The sequence below is a fragment of the Anolis carolinensis genome, chromosome 6 (assembly GCF_035594765.1).
Source record: "Anolis carolinensis isolate JA03-04 chromosome 6, rAnoCar3.1.pri, whole genome shotgun sequence".
NCBI lineage: Eukaryota > Metazoa > Chordata > Lepidosauria > Squamata > Dactyloidae > Anolis > Anolis carolinensis.
Window position 1 is genome coordinate 20,931,571 of NC_085846.1, and position 14,280 is coordinate 20,945,850.

Here is a 14,280-nt window from a genome sequence, read left to right on the forward strand (position 1 = left end):
CACAAACATGGAGAACTGCAAAAAGGATAAATGGAGGACTGCACAAACACAGCAAGGTCCAGGTACCAAGAATGTAATGATCCCAAATAAACAGTTCCGGGGAAGGTCACAGGGGCTTACATGTCTTTACACTAATGCACAGAGCATGGGGAATAAGCAAGACAAACTCCAACTTTTAGCACAACACCACACTTATGATGTCATAGGCATCACTGAAACCTGGTGGGATGACTCCCATCACTGGAATGTAGACATTGAGGACTATAACCTCTTTCACAGAAATAGAACAAAGGGGAGAGGAGGGGGAGTAGTTTTATATGTCAAAAGGAGTTACGCTGCAGAAGACATGCAAGACTGCAATCCGGGAAACCAGCTTGAAAGCATCTGGATAAGAATCAAGGGAACTGTGACTCAAAAAGATCTTGTTGTGGGTGTCTACTACAGACCTCCGAGCCAGGATGAAGGACTTAATTAAGGCTTCTGTCAAAAGTTGATGAAACAGGCACAAAGAAGAGATATTGTAGTCATGGGCGATTTCAACTATCCCGATATCTGCTGGAAAACAAATTTGGCTGAGAGTACAAAGTCCAACAAATTCCTCGTTTGCCTTGCAGACAATTTTATGGTCCAGAAGATAGAAGAGGCAACAAGGGGATCAGCTACTCTTGATCTCATCTTAACAAATGTGGAAGACCTGATCAATGCAATCGAAGTGGTTGGAACCTTAGAGGCAAATGACAATGTGCTCCTGCAGTTCGCCATACAAAGGAAGGCTGAAACTAAGACAAGTCAAACATGCATTCTGGACTTCAAGAGAGCTGACTTCCAAAAAATGAAGGAAATACTGAGCGGCATTCCATGGACTCCAATACTAAAAGACAAGAGAGTTAAGGATGGATGGGAGTTTTTCAAAAGTGAAATACTTAAGGCGCAATTGCAAACAGTGCCAACAAAGAAAAAAAAATAAGACAAGTGTGAAGAAGCCAGAATGGATGTCCAAAGAGACTCAAAAGAGACATGCACAAGAAGTGGAAAAGGGGAGAAATCACCAAAGAAGAATTCAAACAAATAGCCAACTCCTGTAGGGAAAAAGTTCTCAAGGCTAAAGCGCAAAACGAGCTCAGGCTTGCCAGAGACATTAAAAACAATAAAAAGGCCTTTTTTGCTTACGTCAGTAGAAAAAAGAAGAACAAGGAGGCGATAGGGCCTCTGCGAGGAGAAGATGGGGTGATGGTGACAGGGGACAGGGAAAAGGCAGAACTATTTAACGCCTTCTTTGCCTCTGTCTTCTCACAAAAAGAAAGCTGTCTTCAACCTCAGCAACATAGAATGAACAAAGGATTAGGGGAAATCCAACCCAAAATAGAGAAACAAGTTGTCCAGGAACACCTGGCTGCTCTAAATGAATTCAAGTCCCCAGGGCCAGATCAACTACATCCAAGAGTATTGAAGGAACTAGCAAAAGTTATTTCAGAACCACTGGCAATAATCTTTGAGAGCTTTTGGAGAACAGGAGAAGTCCCAGCAGATTGGAGGAGGGCGAATGTGGTCCCTATCTTCAAGAAGGGAAAAAAAGGACAACTCAAATAATTACCGTCCAGTCAGCCACACATCGATACCAGGCAAGATTCTGGAAAAGATAGTTAAGGAAGTGGCTTGCGAACACTTAGAACACAAATGCAGTCATTGCTAATAGTCAACACGGATTTATCAAAAACAAGTTATGCCAGACTAATCTGATATCTTTTTTCGATAGAGTCACAAGCTGGGTCGATACAGGTAATGCTGTGGAAGTAGCGTATCTGGATTTCAGTAGGGCCTTTAACAAAGTCACCCATGACCTTCTGGCAAACAAACTAGTAAAATGTGGGCTAGATAAAACTACAGTTAGGTGGATCTGTAATTGGTTAAGTGAACAAACTCAAAGGGTGCTCACCTATGCATTGTCTTCATCATGGAAAGAAGTGACAAGTGGAGTGCCACAGGGCTCCGTCCTGGGCCCGGTTCTGTTCAACATCTTTATTAACGACTTAGACAAAGGGTTAGAAGGCACAATCATTAAGTTTACAGACGACACCAAACTGGGAGGGATAGCTAACACTCCAGAAGACAGGACCAGAATCCAAAACGATCTTGACAGACTAGTGAGATGGGCCGAAACTAACAAAATGAAGTTCAAAGGGACAAATGCAAGATACTTCACTTTGGCAGAAAAAATGAAATACAAAGATACAGAATGGGGGACGCCTGGCTCGATAGCAGTATGTGTGAAAAAGACCTTGGAGTCCTCGTAGACAACAAGTTAAACATGAGCCAACAATGTGGTGCGGCTGCTAAGAAAGCCAACAGGATTCTGGCCTGCAGCAATAGGAGTATAGCGTCTAGATCCAGAGAAGTCATGCTCCCCCTCTATTCTGCCTTGGTCAGACCACACCTGGAATACTGTGTCCAATTCTGGGCACCACAAATGAAGGGAGATGTTGACAAGCTGAAAGGTGTCCAGAGGAGGGCAACTAAAATGATCAAGGGTCTAAATAAAACAAGCTGGGTTATTGAGGCCACAACTTCATTTTTGTTGGCCGGTTATAACCTCACTCTGACAACAAAAGTGGCCTTGTATTTGTTTAAAGCTGCTAAAAGGAGATCAGAGTACATAGATCAGATTGGGGTGCAGTGCAGGGGAGATGAGGATAGTTGATGCATAGATCTTTAGCTAAACTACATTGGCACCAAGCAGGCAGACACCTGTATATCTGTATTTTATTTTAAGTGAACCAGATGTATGTTGTATGTTGTTTTTGTATTGTCTGTCCTTGATAAGGCCAACTGGCTAATCAATAAATTGTTGTTGTTGATCAAGGGTCTGGAGAACAAGCCCTATGAGGAGTGGCTTAAAGAACTGGGCATGTTTAGCCTGCAGAAGAGAAGGCTGAGAGGAGACATGATAGCCATGTACAAATACATGAGGGGAAGTCATAGGGAGGAGGGAGCGAGCTTGTTTTCTGCCGCCCTGCAGACTAGGATGTGGAACAATGGCTTCAAACTACAGGAAAGGAGATTCCACCTGAACATCAGGAAGAACTTCCTCACCGTGAGAGCTGTTCGGCAGTGAAACTCTCTGCCTCGGACTGTGGTGGAGACTCCTTCCTTGGAGACTTTTAAGCAGAGGCTGGATGGCCATCTGTCGGGGGTGCTTTGAATGCGATTTCCTGCTTCTTGGCAGGGGGTTGAACTAGATGGCTCATGAGGTCTCTTCCAACTCTATTATTCTATGATTCTATGATTCTATGAACATATCTGAATTTATCTCACAAAATGAATATGTTTGCTCTATTTGTGCATTTAAGTCAAATTAATAGAGCCAAATGTCCTCTAAAAAAAGTAAGGTGATGTTTTCTGTGCCCACTCCCTCCTCTTTCATATGAACTAAGGAAAGTTCTAATATAAGGTGTGATGCAATCAAGGAGGTTGTGGGGCCCATAATCTAACAGAGAGAGAAATCAAGCTTTCATACTAGGGTTTAGCTCAGGCATAGACAATCTTTGGCCCTCCAGGTATTTTGGACTTCAACTCCCACAATTCCTAAAAGACTACCGGCCGAAGTTTGCCCATGCCTCGTTTAGATTCTTAACATCTATGATTGCCTCTTGCCTCTTGGCATCCATTTCTCAAATCTTAAATGACTCACTATTTGATCATCCACAGAAATACCTGTTTATCAATTTACAAATATATTTAACAAATTTAGCTGTTATCAACATATGTTTGGCACACATCCTGCTGACATCTATGTGTTTTGTTCTGACTGGTTTAAATTTTAGTCCATCAGTTTGAATTTTGACATTAAAGTAAGCTATTCTCTTCCTTTCTAGACAGAGGTGGATATCTTCTTTAATTCTAGCAGAATCTCAAAGATGCCCACTTCTATCTAAATGTCTCTCTGAACCGTGAAAAATTTTTATCAGAGCTTTGAAAAACTGAACCTTACTGCTAAACCCTCTCTTTGTGTGATGGAGATAATGGAACAGTTGGATTCCCCTGAATAACAACAAAACCAACACCAACACCATCACCAGCAGCTTGGTGAAGACCTATATATACAGAGATGATTGTGTGATTATTTAGTTAGACATCCAAAATGGGTTAAAATGAATATACTTCATACACACTACTATAATTACTAGATAAAACCCTTCTAGGAATTAGACAAGCTGACTATAATATAAAATTTCTATATATTTTACCATTCAGGAACACATCTCAAGAGTATTACGATATTCCCAAAATGTATGTATTCTCACAGGTTCACATAAATTAATTTCCAGGGAAATGAATTCTCAAGATGGGATATGTTAATATTGCTTCATTCCCACCTACCAAATTGTGGAGTTCTTATGTCTCTGATTCTCTCTGTGCAAATGCAGTAAGCCTTACCTGAGTCTGAACATAACATTTTTAAAACCGTTGAATGTATTTCTTTATTTTGATATTTCCATTCAATTTGAAAAGAAGTGATAGCCCTGACAAAGATGTAGAATCCATACTTGTGTTATTTAGACCCATGTTTATTCAAATGTGAAGAAAAGATCTGAAATGAGCTAAAACGATTTTGGTCTATTCCATTCTTTTAATGAAAGTGATTTTTTTGTCATAAATATGAATGTGAGACAGAAAAAAGAGCTCTCTGTGTTAGGTGAGTAGCTTTGATTAATTTTAATCTAATAAATATATACTAGATGTCTGTATTATGCACTTGTAAGCTTCCTTACAGATAAGGTTGTTCTTTTTGGCATTGACATTAAATCTGTATTCAGTTTATTGTTCTGCAAGTCTAACAGCTGCATATGCAGCTGTACATGCTTGGATGGGGTGTAGCTATTTGTCAATGTCCTGAGGGTACTACCTAAAACAGCAATTAAATTTACAAATACAAAATTGTTTGTACAATATTGTTACTCAGTAGGAGAAAGGTGTAACACAACTCGCACTTAACTACATTATTGCAAATATACAAGATGCATAGATGTTGTAAGATCACTGATGTAGGATTTTTTTCAAATGTAAGAATTTAATTTAACTTTTAAGAGAAAATTGCACAATTGCTTTCCTTCTCTGAAGTATAATATAGCTCTGTCTTTTTCTATAAGAGTTCTTCACATTTGCAAAAATGATTTCCCCGCACAAATTGTTTAGTTAAGCAAAACTACAATACGTACTGTCATTGTATGAGCTCAAAAAATAAAAAGCATCTGGTGGGTTAACTGCATTTTTCTATCCATCAGTCCTTTGTTTATTGGGACTGTGCTTAGCTTCAAAAGGAAAAAGCCAGTAATCTTGTGGAGAGTCATTTTGAGCAAATTATGGAAATCTGAGTAAGAAAAGTTCAGTATTGGTCATTTTCATACTGGAGATACAAATTGCAGTGAAGCATAGTAATTTCCCAGTATGCTGTTTTGAGATCTTAATTTCTTTCAGTAAAAATTGGGATTATTCAGATATGTATAGGACTTATGTGCACAAGGTTCCATTGTATTCTGGTGATAAATCCTACTAGCTATCTGGGTTTTGCTGCCAGTCGACATTGACTGGAAAAGTAGCCTAAACCTAAATATGATTTGCACTTAAAAATAAGGGAAGAGCCCAGCTGAATCAGCCTAAAAGTCTACCTGTTTCCTGATATGGAACTCATTATTCAGAGAAACACTATTGTCATCTTGGAAATAATATATCTGCATCATTACTATTAACTTTATCCCATAGCTTCCTGCACCATCAGAAAATCTGCTTGTGGGTGGAAGAAATTGTGAAGCAGGCTTTCGGGGAACACACGGGGCTTTCAGAGAGAAGAAGATGAGAAAAAGGACTTTTCAGGTGAGTTGACTTCTACTCACATAATATAGACTTCGCCCAAGGATATTAGAGCATCTCTAGCTGCATTTCATAAACTAGTGGTTTATTTTCCATTGTTTGGTTATTGCAACGATCAATGAGTTTCTAATATATTTATCCCCAAATGAACCAATTTCTATGTGAGTAGAGATATGTTTCAGTTGACATAAATGTGTGTGTAATGCTTGGATGTGAACAAAAAGGTTGTTATTCAGAAAAAATAGGTACAAGGAGCTTGATGGCTTATGCAGTCACATCAACATATCCAAGTCTCTCATGCCAATTGTTCTGTTTGTCTCCCTTTTATGTTTATTATTGAACCGAATTCTTCATCTTCTTTTCATCCACTTGTTTTCTAGATAAGAGACCTGTCATGAATAGTGCAATGGAAAACCAAACAGCGACGGTAAAGTTTCTTTTATTGGGCTTTACTGATGATGCAACGCTCCAGATTTTCCTATTTTTGATTTTCTTACTAATATACATAATAACTCTGTCAGGAAATGTGCTCATTATGTTGGTGATAAAGGCTGATCCACAGCTGCACACACCTATGTATTTCTTTCTTACCAACTTATCATTAATTGATATTTGCTTTTCCTCTGTGACAGTTCCCAAAATGCTTGAAAATCTTTTGGCTACAGAAAAGACAATTTCTCTCAGTAGCTGCATTGCACAAATCTTTTTCTTTATTTTCATGGTTGGGACAGAGATCTTCTTACTCTCAGCAATGGCATATGATCGCTATGCTGCTATATGTCACCCACTAAGATACAGCACCATTATCAGTCGCCAAGCTTGCTCCCAAATGGTGCTAGGTGCATGGATATCAGGCTTTGTGGACTCCCTTGTAAATACTCTCTTTCTAACTGGCTTACATTTCCGTAATCGTGGCAGCATCAATCATTTCAGCTGTGAATTACCTTTGCTACTGCAGTTATCTTGCACAAGTACTTTTGCCAATGAAATGGTGATTCTCACTTTCAGCATGGCACTAGGGTTTGCCTCCCTCCTTCTGATTATAGCTTCTTACGTTCGTATTATTAGCACCGTTCTCAAGATACAATCTGCTGATGGAAGGCAGAAGGCATTCTCTACTTGTACTTCCCATCTCATGGTGGTGCTTTTGTTTTGTGGGACTGCATTCATTCGGTACATGCGACCAGCATCAAGTTATTCAGAAACAGTAGATAAGCTTGTGTCAGTTCAGTACAGCATTCTAACCCCGATGTTAAATGCCATTATATATAGCCTAAAAAACAAAGAAGTGAAGAAAGCTATAAAGAAGCTAGTTAAAAATAAGATTTTGACATTGTTTTAAGGAAAAGAGAAAATGAAGAAATGGGATGTGATGAATCAAGTAATGTTCATACTGTTGGAAATTTATGTATTTATTGGGTTGTTAAATTTATATTCCTCCTTTAATCTTACACACATGGCTCTACTGTTCCTTAGCAACCACCATCTTCACCAACCAAAGCAGACAATAGTCTGACTGACATGAACACAATGGCAATATCACAAATGAAATATTATGAAGTTGATAACATAATTATTATGAGAATAAACTATGTTACTCATAAGACCAGCTTGGAAAGTGGCAATATTGGAAACCACATTGCAAAATAAAGAGGCCAGACAACAAAATACAGTATAAAAGGGCAATTATTTAACTTATTTATTCATTAAACTTCTGCAACCTGCAGAAAAGGGGTTAACTAATGGGTATAGTCAAGGGATATCAGTTCTTTGACTATCTCCACAGATCACCCTGTGCCAGCACATCAAACTTGAAGGCAATGCAAACTGTTTTGGTTCCTCGCCCTAGCCAGTCTTAAGAGGGTACTTCCTCCTAAACCACAGGGTTGCCCCTTTCCCAGTTCCCCAAGCATAGAACCAAGAAAGTGACTTCCAGAAGCCTACCCTTAACACACAAAGGGAATGTCTTGGTGTCTACAAATCCAATTAAAATTTTTACATGTCAGTGACAACCTATTTAAGTGACATCACCTCAAGCCAATTTCTACATCGAACAGAAGCAATGTGGGGTTGGCAAAAAAATGTGGAGCAAATGCAAAGGGGAAAAGTTCTACCTGGCCCTGATGCAACCACTCGCACTATCCTCAGTGTTGGTCACATCAACAACAACAACTTTATTTTTGTAACCTGACTCCATCTCCCCAAAGGGACTGAGGGCGGCTTACATTTGGCACAAAGTGCCTAAAACAACGCATAAAATAAACACACAGTACAATACAACATAAAACCAGTAGTATTAAAACAATTTCAACTCAGAACAGTACCCAATAACCTATAGTGTCAACTGTCATAAAAACATGGCCATCTCTAAACAATAAGAAAGGAAAGGGATAATGCAAGTTGTAGCTAAGGAACAGGGGCATGGGATGAAAGTGATGCGTTGTATCATAATTGGGCTAGACATTCTCAAAGGCTTGTCTAAACATCCAAGTCTTCAATTACCTCCGGAAGGAGGACAGGGTGGGGGCCTGCCTAATCTCCCTGGGGAGGGTGTTCCAAATCTGGGAGGGCCACCACCAAGAAGGCCCTCTCCCTTGTCCACACTAACCATGCTTGTGAAGGTGGCAGCACCATGAGGAGGGCCTCCCCAACAGTTCTTAATGCTTGTGCAGGTACATATGGGAGGGGGGATCAGGGGCGGCCCTAGGTAATTTTGCCTTGTAAGCGAACCTAGTGGCCTCGCTCCCCCCCCCAAAATTGCGCCCCCCCACCCCCAAGGCCCCACACATACGTCCTTCATTGGCGGCGGTGGAATCGGGGGCGAGGGCGGCAAGGACCATCACCTACCTCTGAGGCAAAGGCCTCAACTGAGGCCTAGCTCTTCTCGCAAGGCCTTCCGCGTTTGCCGTGGATGGAGGCAATGGTCCCCGCCGCCGCTTCCCCCCTCAGCGAACGCGGAAGGCCTCATCTGAGGCCTAGCTCTTCTCGCGAGGTCTTTAATACTTTAAAGGCACCCGATCTCATATAATTTGGGAAGCCTAGGCCCCTTCCGCACAGCTGAATGAAATTCCACAATATCTGCTTCTTTGGGGATGTGTGCGGGGGATTGTACAGTTAGTCTAGATCAGGGGTCCCAAAACTAAGGCCTGAGGGCCAGATGCAACCCTCCAAAATCATTTACCCAGCCCTCTTCCTAAATTTTAGAATTAGGGTCATCCTAAGTCTGAAATGACTTGAAGGCACACAACAACAACAATCCTAATTAACTTGACTATCTCATCAGCCAAAAGCAGACCACACTTCCCATTTAAATACTGGTACATTAAAATTGCTCTTCATTTTAAACATTGCATTGTTCTTTCGTGTGTGTTTTGGCACCACAAGTAAGATATGTGCAGTGTGCATAAGAATCAATTAATTTTTTTTCAAACTATTGTCCAGCCCTCAAATATCTAAAGGACTGTGAACTGAAGCTCTGCTTAAAAAATGAGAACCTCTGGTCTAGATCTACAACTAGTCTGAATTTAATGTGTATTTTAATATATGCAATTTTTGGGACAACACCCCTCCCAAATGTTTTAGGTTAAAATAAACCTTATTTTCTCATGAATTTTAATTGGTTAACTGATTCATAAGTAAACCAGCTTTTTTTAACCTGAAATATTTCAGGGAGGCTACAGGACTGGATTAGCCATGTCTAGTTTAAGTTCCATGCATTTCAATGTGTATGCCGCAGGTAAGACAGATATTGGATGTAACATTCATATTTGAATTCAAAACAAAAGACAATTCTGTTGCATATAATATTACTATAACCTCCTCTTCCCAGAGTTGTCCAAACTGTGTCACCTAAGGTTTCAATTAGGAGGAGGAGACTAGTATAAGTTCACACATTAGAAGAAATGCTCAGTCCTTAATCCTCTTTTGCCAGTAAAATAGTTTTATCTGTTTTACCCCACTGGGGGGAAATATGGGCATCTCTTTGTTTTCCTTTGTAAATGCAGCCACAGCTTATTAAAGCTGGTTTTGAAGTAGAGAAAGAGCATGAAATATTAGATTCTCCAACACTCGCACAGTAGATCTCCCATTTTAAACTAGAGCCTCAGTAGTGGCAATTGCCAGAAAATGGCAATTATGAATGGCTGTTAATGCCACCAATATAATTCTTCAGGTAGTCTCTAAAGTTCTACAAGATTCCTTGCATACTGATATTCCCATGCCCTTCCAGATGGGACCCAAAATGCAGGCCCTGTCAGACTTTTACCTGAGGCGTTCAAACGATGCCACAGGTAAAAGATGATTAAATTGGGACATAGCAGGTAAACCCTGCTTTGTACTGAATTATTTAGATAACCCATTAGAAATTGGGTCTTCCTGAAAGGCTTGGGTCTAATGGGTATGGGCCCTGTGGAGACACCCCCAAGTAGTCCGGGGACTGTTGAGGAGTCATTTCCCACAGTCCAATTCGCTTCTTCGGGCTCCATGAGGCAGGAGAAGTGACAAAGGCACCCACCCCCTCCCCAACCCTCCTAAAAAGCCCATAAAAGGAAACTTACAGAGTACTATGAGACCTCTCTGGCAAGCCTCCTGGTGCATAGAAATGATGTGCCATGAGCCAATTCTCTCCTGCCCTATCCGCCTCCTGGCACATCATTTCAATGCACTGGGAGGCCTGCTGAAGAGGCCTCATGGCACCCAGTAAGTTTCTTCTTATTTTAAGTGTTTTTTTCAGTAAGGGGATTCGGATGCACCATGCCAACACAGAAGTTAGCATGGCAACACCAACCGGAAAAGCCCAGTTGTTTTGTGCAAGGTGTGGAGACTTAAACCCACGTCAAAGGCAGTTTAAGCCCCATCTGGAAGCACTAACATAGCTTTGTCTTTGAATCGTACTCCAATATATCCCTTTATGATGAGAACTCCAAGATCTTCTGAAGCAGTCCTTCTCTCTGTCCCACCATCCTGTCAAAAACACTTGGTGGGAACAAGAAAGAAAGCCTCCCCAGTGCTTTCCCAAACTTAGCTGCCTCTAAATCCACTGAAAAGAAAAATAAAGCTGACAATCACAAGCATACTCATTGCACTCAAACTCAAAACTCCAAATGATCTCTCTCAGCAGACTGATATAGATATTGAACAAGACTGAATGCCCATAACCAAAGCACATGGCCATGTTGCCAGAGTAGGTGGTGGTACAGACAGAAGGGTGTCTTAAATGAGCTCGTTATATTTTGGAATATCAGTCATTTTAACCTGAGAAAACATCTCCCTATGATCATCTAGACCTCCAGCATCCACTAGAAGACCTAGGCATTCTTAGAGAGACTGTATTAATGAGATCTGCTCTGCAAATAATCACATCTTCAAAAGTAGACCTGAAAATCTGAAGGAGGGAATGTACAAAGACTATATTCTGTTTTAAATACACTTTAAAAATCAGTTTGCATTTACATTATAGTTATATTTTGATAATTATACAAATAAAACTTGTCTCATTTTACACTGTAAATTGTTTATATTTTTATTATTTAAAGTTGCATACAACTATAATAAGCAATTAAACTTTATTTATAACTTGTTTGCTTGCTTGAGAGCCAAAAAGAAGGGAGAGAAGTTGCTGTTCTGTGGGCAACAGTTTATTCATATATCAATGTTAAAATACAGATATTACATATGATTCAAATAGGCAAATGAACAAGGCAATATCACATGAAAAATATATTTGCATGAATGTGTGTTTACTCCAATAACTTTACAGCACTACAACTTGCTCACAAATCTCATTCATAATGCATAATTTCAGATATATGCATTGACGAGTAATGCATTTCTACAAATACATCACATGGTCTATTTCAGTCCTTGCCTTCAATGTACAGCATTTATAGAATCATAGAATAATAGAGTTGGAAGAGACCACATGGGCCATATGTCCATGTATCATTATGAGATTACATTGTATGTTCAGAAAGTTATTTTATTGACTTCCCTTTCTTAAACAAGTGGTCCTTTATGTTCATGTTTGGTTTCAGCAGAATAATGTACACTTTAGGAGCAAAAATAAAACTCAGTAATCCAACACCCGAGGCCAAAATAGAGAAGATTTCCACAGCTACCATGTACTTGCCTTTGGTACTCAAATAGGTTGGAATAAAGGATATCCAGACACTACAAAACACTAGCATACTGAAGGTGATAAATTTGGCTTCATTGAATGTGTCAGGTAGTTTCCTTGTTAGATAGGCTAGGGTGAAACTAACACTGGCCAGAAAGCCCAGGTACCCTAGGACAATGTAGAACATAGTAGATGAGCCCTCATTACATTGAGCTACAATTTCTGCAGATTGTGAGACTTTATCTGGGAAAGGAGGAGAGGTGCCTAGCCAGATGGCACAAATTCCAGCTTGGATAGCAGAACAAAAAAAGATAATGTAGTTGGATAATTTTTTGCCAACCCATTTAATTATTTTCCCCCCAGGATTTGTAGCTATGAATGCTATGACCACAGTTATTGTTTTGGCCAAAACACAAGAAAGTGCAAAAGTAAAGATGTTGCCAAAAGCAACCTGTCTAAGAAGGCAAGTCACCGTGCTAGGTTGTCCAATGAATATCAAGGAGCAAAGGAAGCAGAGGAAAATTGAAATTAGCAGACGATAAGTAAGGTCTCGATTTGTCGCTTTGACAATTGGTGTATTCCGGTGTCTAATAAATATACCAAATACTGAGGCTGTGAGTAGAGACAAGAAAACTGCAGCAGACACCAGACAGATCCCCAAAGGTCCATCATAAGTAAGAAAAGTGATGACTTTGGGAACACATCTGTTTCGTTTCTTGTTTGGACACTCCTCTTCTGGACATTTGTAACAATGATGTGCATCTGAAAAAGTAGAAGATCTTCCTGTGCAATAGTATCTGTATCAGGTTTTCTCGAACTTTTTAACCCCGAGGAAGCCTTAAAATAATTTCCAGGCCTCAAAGAACCATTTCATAAAAATGATTCCATCTATAGTTTTAAAAAATACCATGATCACAATCTCTCATGAAACCCCTAAAGACCTGTCTCAGATCTCAGGGACCTGTGGTTGAGAAGCCCTGCTTTATACATTGGCAAGACAAACAAGTAGACATATATATTTGTTTACTTAGATTTTAGAAACACTGAACTGAACAAAGAAATGCATCAAACACTTGGGAGACGAGGTTGTGTGGTTGATGAATTGCATTAAGCTTCACAACTAGTATTAAAATTACAACTATACAACATTGTATTACACAAAAGTTTTGTGTCTAACATGATATTAACATAGAAGGAAATGAAGACTTAGGTCGCTATTCAAAAATGTATGTATGGTTATATATGCTGAATTAATTCATTTAAAAAACTATATCCTCCTCTCCATGCATTTTACTTTAGTACATTGACTGGAATCCTAGTAGTGCACTTCACCACCATGACAGTTCACTATTATCCCAGTTGTCTAGCAGTCATGAAGACTCACTGTGGTCCTTATTGAATGCCAGTACCAAGCAACCTATTTGTCCAAAGCTGCTTATTTGTTCAGGAGGTTTATTGATTTAAAAGTGAAGGGGAAGGCTGTTTTTGACATTTGGGCTGTGGGACAAGCAATGATACTATGATGAAAAATTACATTATCTGATCTATAATTGACAATAGTACACCAAGCTGGTTTTTAACAAATTTTAATCAAAATTTCATTCTAATATTTATTTTCAAAGTTCTATTTTATTTTCATTAATCCTGGAATAACTTACTAGTTTGGTTTGAAATTGTCCCTTCTGGGCAACCTAAGCAATGATAGCAGCAAGATGGTTGTCCTTCAAGAATCTTCATGTAGTACCCTGGATGGCATCTCTCAGTACAAGTCGATTCAGGCACTGTCTAATCATAAATGGAAGAAATGTCATGTCGGTTTAATTGAATACATTGATTTTATTAAACATAACCTGAAGTTTTCTATTACATTTCCAGTAATGCAGCACTATAATGACTCGGATGGTTTTCTATTTAATTCTAATTTAAACAAATAAGAATACATGATCTTCCTTCTCCTCCCATCCCAATGTTTTTGTTGATATCTAGGGGGAAAGATATAATTCTCATAGAGTCATCCAAATGTGATTACCAAAAACGCTCCTGTGAAATGAGATTTCTCCGATGATTTTTAAAGCTGCAGTGAAATGTTCAAAACTTGGAAAACCCACCTGGTTGAAGATATTAGGCCATGTAATGGCATCTTTCTTAATAGTAAACCTTTGGTCTGAGGAAGTCTTGGAATCTATTGCTCCAATGCTCACTTTCATAAAGGATTTATTTGGGAAAACAACCCAGTTCACTAGGTCATATCCAGTGGACAATTCCATATTGTCATTGAAAAACACCTCCTCCCCAGC

General features: G+C 39.4%; 2 protein-coding genes across 2 annotated transcripts; one reads left to right on the plus strand and one right to left on the minus strand.

Moving 5' to 3' along the window:
* The first annotated feature begins 6,033 nt into the window (after positions 1-6,033).
* LOC100553131 (olfactory receptor 5V1-like) lies at positions 6,034-8,407 on the plus strand. The gene has a single exon (XM_016995804.2). It carries the CDS (start codon positions 6,263-6,265, stop codon positions 7,208-7,210), a length of 948 nt encoding a protein of 315 aa, XP_016851293.1. The 5' UTR covers positions 6,034-6,262; the 3' UTR covers positions 7,211-8,407.
* A 3,433-nt stretch (positions 8,408-11,840) lies between these two features.
* On the minus strand, positions 11,841-14,250 carry LOC100552934 (vomeronasal type-2 receptor 26-like). The gene is made up of 3 exons (XM_016995797.1): positions 14,092-14,250; positions 13,642-13,768; positions 11,841-12,745 (listed from the first exon to the last, which is right to left on the minus strand). Exons 1-3 carry the CDS (start codon positions 14,248-14,250, stop codon positions 11,841-11,843), a joined length of 1,191 nt encoding a protein of 396 aa, XP_016851286.1.
* Positions 14,251-14,280: the final 30 nt, after the last annotated feature.

What these genes read in the sequence shown, in the direction of transcription:
- LOC100552934 (XM_016995797.1), bottom strand. Translation starts at nt 14,250, where the DNA reads ATGGAATTGTCCACTGGATATGACCTAGTGAACTGGGTTGTTTTCCCA. An exon ending in GGCCTAATATCTTCAACCAG is followed by an intron (nt 13,769 to 14,091) that starts GTGGGTTTTCCA and finishes ATTTATGATTAG; the next exon opens with ACAGTGCCTGAATCGACTTG. An exon ending in GACAATTTCAAACCAAACTA is followed by an intron (nt 12,746 to 13,641) that starts GTAAGTTATTCC and finishes CTACTTTTTCAG; the next exon opens with ATGCACATCATTGTTACAAA.
- LOC100553131 (XM_016995804.2), top strand. Translation starts at nt 6,263, where the DNA reads ATGAATAGTGCAATGGAAAACCAAACAGCGACGGTAAAGTTTCTTTTA.